This window comes from Xenopus tropicalis, chromosome 3 (assembly GCF_000004195.4).
Source record: "Xenopus tropicalis strain Nigerian chromosome 3, UCB_Xtro_10.0, whole genome shotgun sequence".
Classification (NCBI taxonomy): Eukaryota; Metazoa; Chordata; class Amphibia; order Anura; family Pipidae; genus Xenopus; species Xenopus tropicalis.
In genome coordinates this window covers 81,508,299-81,520,812 of record NC_030679.2, presented here as the reverse complement: position 1 = coordinate 81,520,812, position 12,514 = coordinate 81,508,299, and the positions used below count along the sequence as shown (strand labels likewise).

General features: G+C 39.5%; 1 protein-coding gene across 3 annotated transcripts in view; it reads right to left on the bottom strand.

Annotated features, from left to right (window-relative positions):
* The window catches only part of frmd4a (FERM domain containing 4A), a 235,920-nt gene that overhangs the window by 168,699 nt on the left and 54,707 nt on the right, over positions 1-12,514 (bottom strand). The window contains exon 1 of one of the 3 annotated variants that reach the window (XM_012960027.3): positions 3,350-3,558. The exons of 1 other annotated variant lie outside the window; for it this stretch is intronic. In XM_012960027.3, coding sequence (XP_012815481.1) covers positions 3,350-3,529 — 180 coding nt within the window. In that variant the 5' untranslated portion in view covers positions 3,530-3,558. Of the gene's footprint in view, positions 1-3,349; positions 3,559-12,514 lie in introns of those variants that run through there. One more of the 3 variants, XM_002935243.5, reaches the window with a different exon arrangement.

The following is a 12,514-nucleotide window of genomic DNA, read 5'->3' as shown; positions in this document are numbered from 1 at the left end:
GCTTTAAATTGCAGCTTGTACTTCTGCAGGGCTGTATCTTGTTATCAGTGGCCGGGCTGTTCTTGTTATAGAGTGTGGCTGCTCACTGACCCTAGCAATCAAAAGAAAAACTCTTTTTTTCCCACAAAACACCATTTGCAATGATGCTTTAATTGTTTTTACAAGCATTTTCCATTTGTATGCATTTGCATGACACAAAATACATGTATTCATGAATGTGTTGTTTTATAAATGTGCCATTTTTAGTAATTTGCATGGCAACAGTTTTCTTTCATACTTTTAGACTGATAACTTTATTGGTCACCCTGTGCTATATTTTAACCCCACAATTTATGGCAGGCTATTAGATAAAAGTAAACTGTTATTGATAAAAGCACATACTTAAACTGGTCTGGATTCTTTTTTTTTTTTTTTTTTGTAAATAGGTTTTATTTTTTCATCATTTAATTAACTTATTAAACATCCACTACAGATTAGGGGGTCTGTTACAACAGCGACAGTTACCATTTAAAGTAGCCTGATGTTTTGAGATCAAAAGTAGCAGATTTTCCTACAGCAGCTTTGTATTAAGATACAGTTACCCAATAGCTATCATTTCGGTATTACTTTGAGAGAGATATGAAGAAAAAAACTGAATCTGGTATGAAATATAGGACAAGTAACATGGCTAAATGGATGAATGTTGCCTTGGGCTTTGTTCTGCATGTTGTGCTCTTGCACTGTCCTCAGTTCAACTACAGATACATTAAGAATCCAGTATCGCACTGACTTTGCTGACAATCGAGTGGTATGGCTCCATGAAATGCATATTAACTGTGTTTAACACTAAAAGTTATGTCACACAAGGCTGTTTAGGGTGCTTTGAAAGCATGTTTTAAATTTTAAAACTTGGTGTGCCCATAGAGATCCCACAGTTGAACAACGGTGAAACTGCCTACCAAGTGCTCATGTCAGAGCAATTCTAATTGGCTGTTATTGGAAGCTGTCTGTGTAATTCAGCATATATGCTGAAAAAACACAGACCAATCCCCATCTGTGATGTAACCCTTACAGCAACCAGTGTACAGACAAATTCTCTTCCATGACACCGCTAATGGCAATCATCACAGGTAAATGATTTATGATCCACATGCAATGGGAAAATACTCCTTAGTCTTCCTTATGCAAAAGGGCTGCATGTGCCCCAAGCTGCCCTAAGGCAGCCTTCATGAAGCCGCCTTCCTCAACCTCATGCTTACCTTTTTCTGTGTTCTGCTGTGGGAGAAGGGGGCTGCATCACTAGGGAAGAAAACACAATTGCACTGTCTGCACTAGATAGCCCAGTCTACAGGTAAACAAAATGTTAAACAAAATGTTATCGTTACCAGATGAGTTTTTTGCAGCCTGGGGTATCCTGCCACACACTGCCGTCTGAGGCGCAAGGATCTCACCTTGCCTCATGGTAGGAGCAGCCTTGCATGAGCCAGTAGCTGTGTGAAGTACATAATAATAAAACTGCCAAATACACCAACAGTTTTTCCTGTCAGTGCTGCTCAGGTTCTGTATTTTGTAAGAATGATATTACCTATATACACCTGTGTGCCCTAATCTGCTCAACTACAACTGACACATCTGCCCACCCTGAGGCCTTTTCAAAGACAGCTCAAGATACATACTATCTCCAGAAATGCTGTGTTTTAGACTTCACATACCTTACTGTACAAAATGTCACAGCTGCAGTCTCCTTCATGGAAAAGTCTAAGGGGCTCAGGGCACCTTCTTTCTGTAAATAACTGCCATTTTAAAGGGTCCTTAATAGTCTCATTTACACCCACCACCTAAAACAGGTTTGGTAAAGGGGCAGTATATGTCTATTTACACCTTTGTGCAATAGTGCAAAATTGGACTTGTGCTGAAAATGTATGCTGCCAGTTGTTTTAATTTAAAATGTCATATTTACTTCATTTTTCTACTACATAAAAACATAAAAGTGTTTTTCTGTAGTGCAAAAACACTGCTGTGTTTTCCCTGAACTTCCCCACCCCCTATAATCAAGGTAAATTTTTTAATTTTAAAATCTAACTCTGTATAAGATGGACTTACTATGTAAAGGGCTTATCTGTGACCTTGCTTAATTACCTGCACCTCCTCAAAACAGTAACTCAGCAGAACCATGAATAGGAAAATGATAGTAGTTTTAAATGTTTGTTTAGTGCAAGAAATAAAAGTGATAGAGTATTCTTAATTAGAACAAAGGGCAAAAAGTATGTTTGGAAACAGCCCTGTTCATTCAGCTTATGTTGCATTACACCTATATAACAGGATGCACAAAAGCCACACAGCTCACAGATGGATGTGGCAGATGGGGTAAATTGAATTCCCTTCAAATTGAAGACACCTGGATAAAGGTAACATAAGCAGAATCAATTCACAATGTATATGATGCACACTAGATAGGGATGTGCCACCAAAGGTAAATGTTTGTGAATAACACCCCCTGCAACACTTATACACTGATAATGCTCACCCTAGAACAGAAGTATAACATTCAATATCCCCTCACTGCCAAATGACGTTGGAACCTGTAGTTCAACAATACCTGCAAAACTGTAAACAGGGTATGCCTGTACAAGATAAAACCAAACCCATTTGCTAGCAAGAGAAAGACAGACAGAAATCTGTGACCATTTACCACACCTTTGATGTGAATTATTTTCTGGTGTCTGTCAGAGTCAACAGTGATAACTTGGCAGGATGACAAGATAAAGTGAAGTTCACATACAATTCAGGAAAAAGGGCATGGTTAAATACAAGGTGACTGCTTCTCTCAGCTGTTGTTCTGGTCAGAACTAGAACACTGTTATTACTACACTGTGCCTGACTACCTCTGTGAAACACTCTGTTTATGCTTAGCAATTTTACATAGCTATAACAGCAATAAAGATTTGGTGCATGTCTGTTAGCTTCATCAACAATAAAGAACTACAACACCTTAAACATATACAGTTGCACAACTCTTTAGAGGGAGCTGGTCATAGTGTGGGAAAGTGAGAAAGTAGAAAGGTGCCAGACATAAAGTTCTGTGATTAAGTGAATATAGAATGGAACTTTCCCCAATGTTACTTGCTACTTACAGTGCAATATCCATAAATTAATGGAACTAGAAGTTATGTGTTAAAGGACCATGAGGCAGTTGGACCGGTACCAGCATTGAGGTTGCATCTTTTTTTACCATAGCCCAGAAACCCATATCCACTTCAGAACAAGAGCAAGACACTTCAAAGCTAGGCTGTACTGTAGCACACTGCTCCATGGCAGCAGCACAGTTAACTCTCTCCCCCTCGCCAGAAAGTGACCAGAAGCAACTTACCCTTTCTCCGCTTCTTCGTCTCAGAGATCCATATGGTATTCTGAACAAAAGTCTGCGGGCCCTGCCCGGAGTCACTGCTGTCTGGAGCACCATGTCAGCCTGTGGCTGTGAGAGCTCGGGGAGCAGAGCAGGGCTTCCTCTGCAATCACCAGCAGCAGCAGGCTCCTCCAGCTTTCTCATGTATCAGATGACGAGGCTGGATTTACTTTACAGACCTTTTCAGGATCAAGATGTGGTTGTGTGCAGGGTGGGAGGGAGGGAGGATACACACATTGCCCATGTGAATGCCTGAAGTAGTAAAGCTCTCCTTTGCTACACTTCCCCCCCTACACCCTGAGCAGAGCAGCAGAGCAGCAGCGCTTTCTCCCTCTCAGCCAGTGAGCCTGTTCCAAAAACGTCACTCTCACTTCCAGCTACAGATGGTAACCAGGTCACTTGTCTAATCAAAAGCTCTGTCTTTCTTACTGTACATCTGTCATGTGATTACAGCCCCTTGCCCCATTGGTTTGCTCTGTACAGTAGGTCATGTGACTACCTTTAAAGAATATCTGGCATGTCACCATCTGGTGCTGTGATTAATGGTAAATCCTATGTCCAGATTTAACTTGGTTCCTGGCTCATAAGGGAGACAATGTGTAACACGGACAAACAGTGCTTGACACATGATTACTCTTTGTTAATATGTTTTATTTTTATTTTTATGTATGAGAATGCATGACTATATGTCCATCCTTATTCTTTTTACTATAGTTATGTGCCATTATTACTTTGTGCTGCAGCTACCATAGCTTGTTCCTTCTGAGTTAAAAATTAAATTATAGATAACCCAAAGAATCAAAGATACTTTTGCTCCTAGTGCCTAGATAAAGAAACAGTAGACATTTATCAGACAATAACTATTGTATGGGGATTACTAAGATATAGGTGCACCTTTGTTTAGAAGTTTCTTACAAAACAATTGCTATCAAAATCCATGACAGGTCAAGATAATAGGGCTAATTTACCATAGCAGCCAGAGTTGCAGTTGTTCAGGAAGCCAGAACTGGACAGATTCGGTCATCACTAGACCTACATGCGCTGATTTCATTCATTTAAGGTACTTCAGTCCGTATACACTTCCCTATAGTTGCACTTTGTGCCGGTGTGTCCATCTTGCACCCTGTTCCAAATTACACCCAAGTGCACATAATGTTGCTGAGGAACTCTGCACCTTCTGATTTACTGTAATTCCACAGTTCCCACTGCAGGCTGCGTCAATATGCGCAGTAGATGTGCTACTAAAATTCCCACAGATGCCATTTTAATGATGAGCAGGGGAAATTACACTGTCACATCTCAGACAAAATTGCCCAATTCATGGCAAAATTTTCAAGATCTTATGCATTTCCATGCATCAGGCTCAATTGCGTCAGATGCAACCCCCCCCCCCACATTGTAGTCACAATTATGCTGACTTTGTAGGGAAGAACCCTGCATTCTGGGTAAAAACAAGAAAACCAATTTGCACACTGTATATAAATTACTCCTTATGTCCCATTTAGTAGAAAGTGGGGCAACATATTTACTGTACATATATTGTATTGGACTGCACATTGATGGTAATATAGAGACTACAAAATATTTAGTCCCCTGCGCTTAATTTCTTCTAATGAGGGCAACAAAATATCCAATGTATCTTCCTTCCAGCATTAATGTCAGGGTTGGACTGGGGGGTGCAGGGCCCACTGAGGCTTGGGGAAAGGAGAGTTATGCACCCACTGAGGAGAGTTATGCAATCCCACTGAGGAGAGTTATACACCCCCAATGGCCCCCGCCGCCTTCACTCCTTCCCCCCCCCCCCGCAGAGGCCCCCATGCTGATTAATGGAATTCTCTGATGATAAAACATATGCCCTGAAGTTGCCTCATAATTACGAGATGCCTATATATTCTACATGAATTTACATTAATGTTGGCAGGAAGATAACCAGAAATGTTGTTGTCCGTGCCAAAGGATATAAAACATCCCATGTGCCATCACCCTTACACCTTTTTAATAAGACTCACACAGCCAAAAAGGTGATAGTGATGTTTATACTCAACAAAGCAATTGTATATGCAGCAATAAATTGTGAGCTTTCGGGACAAGCCTACCTTAAAATATATGTATAAAAATATATGATTCCTATATATATCTGAAGGTCCTAATGATGACTGAAACGTTGGACTTTGGTATCTCTGGTATAATGTGCTGAAAATAAAAGTAACATTTTTTTTATAGGGTGTGCCAGTTTAATATACTGTAATTATATATATATATATATATATATATATATATATATATATATATTTATTTATCCTGTAACACTAAAAGCAATTAGGGAACTAGTGTTATAGTACTGGGCAACACATTCTCTTGTGTAAAAACAGCCATAGCATCCAGGCTAGTAGTGAAGTTTTGATGCTATGGCTATTTTCACATGAAATACTGAATATGTCAGCACTTACTACAGACAGAGCTTTTGGTTTTTTTTATACATTTTCTGGCACCATAAATTGTATCCTGTTCCCACAAGAATGTTTTACATAGGAAACTGTTGTCTCCTGGGTCCCACCAGTTCCATTCCAGTTCTTTGTCTGTAAATTTAGCATCGAAGCCCTTTGGCTGTCAGAAAGCAAAGCACATGGCCCTTCGGCACTGAACACTTATAGTAAATATACTTTGCTGTAGTTTTTTAAAATCTCATTCCCCATATTCACCAGATAACCCTGGTGTTGCCTGTGGTGGTTAAAGGGTTATGGAAAACATTAGTTTGATGTGAGGACCTCTTTGAATAAAACAATCATTCCTTGTTTGTAATCGGTTCCATATGTGTGTAGTTCCCAAAAAAAGAAAAAGACAGGAAAAGACGTACCGGTAAGCATTTTTAAAATATAACTCACAAAGCTTCTTTATAAAGATCTGGCCTTGTGTTGCTATCTAAAAATGATCTAAGTATTGAACCAGATTGTTTACATAGCCAGATGTAAAATGTTTAATAAATATATTTAAGGTGTTATGGTTTGTTTAAAGGACAGTGAAACCCTCACACAAAATGAGAATTTCAACACTAAAGTGGAAGTAGTTTAGAAAGGTGAAAACCACAGGGATATGGTGGCTGGGGCACTTGGCCTCAGTACAGGATTTCCCACTAAAGATAAGCCTCACACAATCCTTAAAGTGAAGATTTTTCTAGTTCCTGGGGCTGTCCCCACCAGGTAGTCCAAGGAATTAAAGGGGGGACCCAGCCTAAAGGTTATCAAGGTGGAGGTTAGGGGGTCTATGCTTATTTACATTCTTAGATATTCTTAGAGCTCTAAGAGAATGATACAGTATGTTTTCTCATATCCTAGGGATTCATTCTTATGAGTTTTTAAGGAGGCTGTCCTTGACCATAACTCTCCTCATACTGACACTAAAGCAGATGGGAAAAAATGCATAATGATGTTTCATAACCCCCCAACCTCTGCTCTTTAACCAGGAAGCCCAGGTTCTTAACTTGGATTAATGGGGGATTATGTCACCCCACCCCCCAAGTATCAATGTATCCTTTGTTTATGGAGTTAAATGTGCTATAGGTATGGGACCTGTTATCAAGAATGCTTGGGACCTGGGGTTTTCTGGAAAAGGGAAATCAATTTTAAGTACCAGCGCCGGAATGGGCCACAGGGGTACCAGGAAAAAAACCCGGGGGGTCCAGATCCAACCCCCCCACCCCCAGGGCGCTCGCACGATCTGCCGTCTCCTCCTCTGACGCGCCACAGGTACGTTTCTTTTAGGAGTGCTCGGGGGAGGGGGTCAGAGGGTGTTGGGGGTCTCTGGGGGGAGTGGACGGTGAAGGCAGCAGGGGGCCATTGGGGGGTGCAGGGGACCCTGAGCCAGAAGCCCTGGTGGGCCCTGCACTCCCTAGTCTGACCCTGGAGCCTTCTTAATTTAACCTCCCTCACCAGGTCACCTGCCAAAAACAACCCTGCTACAAGCCCAAATAATTGGCGCTCATATACTTAGCCACTGCATTGAAAAGGATAGCAATGTCACCAATGTATTCAGAAGCTGGGAACAGGTGTGACCAGGGCCTAGGCAAGCAAAGCCATAATGCACCCAGAGCTGCCAGGATCCATGCTGGCACCTCTGCAGACATGTTCCAAGTTTTAAATGGAACTTATGGCACCATTTTAATGTTGTAGAATGTTAAAAAAAAAAACAAAACAAATAAAATAATTAACAACCTACGCTACCTGGCCAGCAGCACCTTTCCTCCCAGTGCTATCCAAATAAGTACATAGAGCTTGGGTGTATGTTGCAACTATCAGGTCTTTGGCCTTCCAAAATCTTAGGATGGGACAGCACTAAGAGAAAAGGTGTTGATGAGCTACACAAAGTAATTGATTGGGTGCCTGGGGATGGCAAGGTGTTCATTTTGGATCATTAAATTAGTGCTAGGAACAGTTTTTTTATAATAATACTAAATAAGAATTATACCTGTATCTCTCAGCCTGAGTCAAGTTCTTTTCCCCAGGACCTTAGTGCACTCATTTTTTTCTTTGTGCCTAATCCTGGGTAAAAGAGAAAACATGAGTTTGCCAAACCCAAATATACATTGGTAACAGCCTTGTCACACTAACAGCCAGTATAGTATTTACCTTTTCATAGGACCTATTTGTTTAGCACAAGCAGTAGCACCAAAAAATGAAAATGTTTTAAAATACTGAAAATATAATGTACTGGTTCAGTACTGTTTAATTACTTTAAAATATTTTCTTTTTTATGCTATTGTTCCTTCAATAAAAAACCATAATGTCCCACTGTAATCAGTGTAACTTCACATGTACAATGTAGTCAGGCCAGATCTCTTCACTTTAAAACAACACTACATAAAGTACAGTCAAGATTAAAGGTGTTTCAAATATAGCTATCTCATTACCTGATTACTTAAAAATCTGTTACCAGGGATAACATAAGCTATACTGTGGATACCGCTTCTAAACTGTAGGTAACTTTGTCTTTGCTGCAGCTGCTGCAGAAGCACCTATTGAAATGTACGTGCCACAACTTCTTCCATGAACACATCTAAGCACTGTTACTGTTTTCCTGCCCCCTGCCATTTATTCTCTTCCATCTTCTCCCTGCTACATGAGTTTATGGACCTCTTTCTCCCTCCCTTTCATTTTTACTATTACATTCATATCTCCATCTCTCTCCATTGTTAAGTGCCTCTCCCCTTCATGTGCCTTTGGTCATTCTCGACCTACATCTAAATATAAGCCTATGCATCTCTCTTTCTATTTGCCTAGAAAATACAACACTCTGTACACCCGTCTTTACCCAAATTCATCAGAATTTGTATCTATGTACAAACCTGCTCATCAGTCTCCTCATCTCTCTCCCACCCATTACATCAATCTCTTTGACTCACTCTCTACAGACTACTGCTCCAGCCATCAGCCTATGCATTATTATTATCCTTGATTTATATAACAGTGATATATTGCGGGTCAGAGTCATATTTACACATAGACACCTAAGGGCCTATGCCTAGGGAAGCTGCTTTAGGGGGCCCTGTATTAAAAGAAAAAATCCATGCTGTGTTCCAGTGTGTCAGAACTGTTAGAGAGGCAAGTCAACCCTCTAAATTTCATGCAATCAGATTTTATGTGCACAATTTCAAACTCACCCTGGGTTATAACATCTGCCTTTTCTGATAACATTGCAGTCAACACTTTAAGCAGCACTTCCTCACCAACTGCCTTGTTAGGTGAATATGGAACAAGCTCTTTAAACCAATTTCTACCACACAACAACTTAAATGAAATTATAATTCAGACTCATAAATCTACATGGCATGTCATTAGGGTCTTCACAGGGGAAATAGCAGATCTGGCAGCTAAGGAACATGAACCCATTAAATCCAAAGGTTATTGCTATAAACTGATAGTTTATTGGGATAAACTGGCAGAAATCTTTCAGCTCTCAACATAGCATTACTGCTGCCCTCTGTTCCTCTTTATATGTACACATTTTATTTATATGTACATCTATATATTGAGATAAAAAAAATGATATCCATTTATATTGTAGACTAAATTCATTTTAAGCAAGCAATATCATCTAACTTTTAGTGCAGTAATAGTAGAAAAGTTTGGTTGGGCCTAAAAACCAGAAAACATATAGTTGCAATTAAACTTTTTAATTTATGTGTATTGGAAAGTTGCTTAGAGTTACTTTCATTATGTAAGAAACAGTTTTTAGCTGGAAATTACCAGATTATTATTATTATACATTTCATAAATGTATTTTAAAATACAGATAAACATGATAAATGACAAAGTTATACAGGAAGATGTTTAACAATTGCCTGAATGATCAGAACAGCCAGAAAGTGAACAATAGCAAAAGCTCCTTTTTAATTTCTTTCAATTGACCAATAGAAATTTCCCTTCAGGAAAGATAACTCTCAATCCACCAGGATTATTTGTTCAAAAAGTGCAGAATTTGCCACACATGCCTAGACACTGGCAATTTTGCGCCCCACAAACTCGCCACCTTGAGGCAGCATCTGCAATGCCCCCCCCCGCTCACCTTTTTGAGCTCTGAATTTCGAGGGGGACCACTCTAGTGCATAGAGTGCAATTGTACTCTATACACTAGAAGAACTGAAAGCCTGATTTAAAAAACAGAAAAAAAGTATAACCAAAACATAATAAAATTGTTTGCTGGACCTAATATGAGCATGTATGGGCAGCTAAACCCACTGAGCCAGTTATTTAAGCAGAATCTTTGTGGGTCATAAATAGGTTGGTTAATAAGAGGCAAAATGCTGCAGACTCAAGTATAAACATTTATGTCTAAATGTAACTGAAAGTGTCCTGCAAATCATAACACTGTATAACAAAACCATTGTGAAAACGACAAATATCCTTAGAGTATGCTGATGGTCCAGTGCTTTTGCCAAGGATATACAGTATGTGAAGTACTCAGTAAGGAAGGAAGGAAATGCTTGCTTGTCTGCATCAAAAGACACTTCAACTTTAAGTACTGGTCACTGAGCACCTCTATCCTCTTCCTGTCTTCTAGCTGGTACCGCTTGAACTTGGGCAAGTGCATGTGCAGTACAGAACCTTTTCCAAATGCAAAGATACTCATTTAGAAATTGTTTAAGGAAAATCTAGGAGGAAGAAAGAAGATGGTGGTAGTACTTGGAAGAGGAGCAGGCTTATCAAATTGGAACCTCTTCCCCAGGGATGCTATCTTGCCTTTACCTTTAATAAACAAAATCCTGAAGACAGCAGTGACAGACTAAGTGGTCTCTAGTTTTTAGGAACTATGCTCCTGGACTGGTGATGATGCTGGGAATTTTAGCTGAGACTCAGGGTTGCAAGTCTCAAAAACATTTATTTTACTACCAACATTTATTTTATAAAAACATCACACATTCCCTATAAATTATCTTTTTTCTCTCTTAACTTTCCAAACTTCCAAGACAAAAATCCAAGAACTGTAAAACAACAGCATGCATATGTGGATTATTTATTTTAGCGCAGTCACCTGCTTCTCATTACCAAGTGCATTCTCTCTTCACATCACTGTCTGCGTTCTTTCATTCCCTTTTAATAGGAGATGGAAAGAAATTCCAAAAGTAAAACACCCAGATTCTGACAGCTCACTGGTTTCACTGGACACAATTACCTTCACATATTATTATTATTACACACTATTATACACAGGGCCAGTGTCAGACTGAGATGGCAGGGGCCCACCAGAAAATCCTGGACCATGGGCCCACTCTCAAAACTTTAATTCCTCCTGTCCTCCCTCAAACTCGTTATTCTCCTAGTCTCTTTTATCTACATACTATACTGTATTTTTCTATCTATCAAGCTTCCTTGTTCCCATACAGAAATAGGGAATGACCATTAAATAGGCTAAATAGTTAGAAGCACTGACCACTGACACCTGGGCCCACCGGGAGTTTTCCTGGTATCCTGGTGGGCCAGTCCAGCACTGCACAGAGCAATGCTGCATCTCAGTCTCCTTCTCCTCACAAAAATGATCATTATATGGAGACAAGTATAGTGGGAGCATAGAGTAAATGTACCAATTTTAAACTTGGATTTAACAGCAAAAGAAAAAATGTGTCCATATGTAATAATGACTTTTGTATGCCTTGTTTAATATTATTCCATTATTTTTAGAGTGCCTGATTAGCTTTTGAAAAAAGTAGAAAAAGACAGTTGTTTTCTTAAAACTCTTAATTCTATGTTTCTTTAAAGGATACTGAAAAAAAATATTTAATATATTAAATGTATATGCATTTTTTGAGGAATAGTTGAAGAGGAATGACATATTATTAATCAGTAAAACCAACATAAATGTGCACTAAACATTTGCAAGTGTTTGGTTGCCTGTGAAGGAAAACTTAGTTGTACTTTTGGTACCTTCCAGTAGGTGGATCACAAGCTCTATAACATGTAGAGCTCTTGCTATTGATTCTGTCTAATGGCTCTGCAATGAAAAAAAGCATTTAGAAACTTCAGCTAGCTTTTGCAACTGGGGAGGTGGGATCGTGATGGTAAACTGGACATAATTTTAGAGTACCTAAACTGTAACTCTGTAAAGTTACCTGTGGATCCACTTGTGGAGGCATTGATCAGACTGGTCAGATCAGGGGCGGATCAGCTACATCGCTATGCAGAAGCACAACCCAGAGACCCCAAAATGCTCCAGTGATGGCCCACTTTAAATGCAGGTGTGTTTTCACCATAGTTTGGTGGCCAAAATGCTTATTAGCATGTCCCACACATTCAACAATCATGCACTTTGGACAGAAATAACCAAATAACATGAAACAACAAAAGCAGTGTTGGCGTAAACTGAGAGCACCATCATGGAAAGATGTCACAGTTTCTCCAGCAAATAGCAGAGAATATTTTAACAACAAAGTGACTCACACCCAATAGGACATATCCTAAAATGTAAAACATTATTTAGGTCAAGACAATGAAAAGATAAAGCATAACTATGTTGAAAGGTTTCTTTGACGTTCATAGTTAATGAAAGACACCAAAGGGATAACTAAATGCTGCTATGCATAGATATTCTTGGGATTGCAGTTGGGCAATTTTTCGCCGGCTACATCAGTCATAAAAT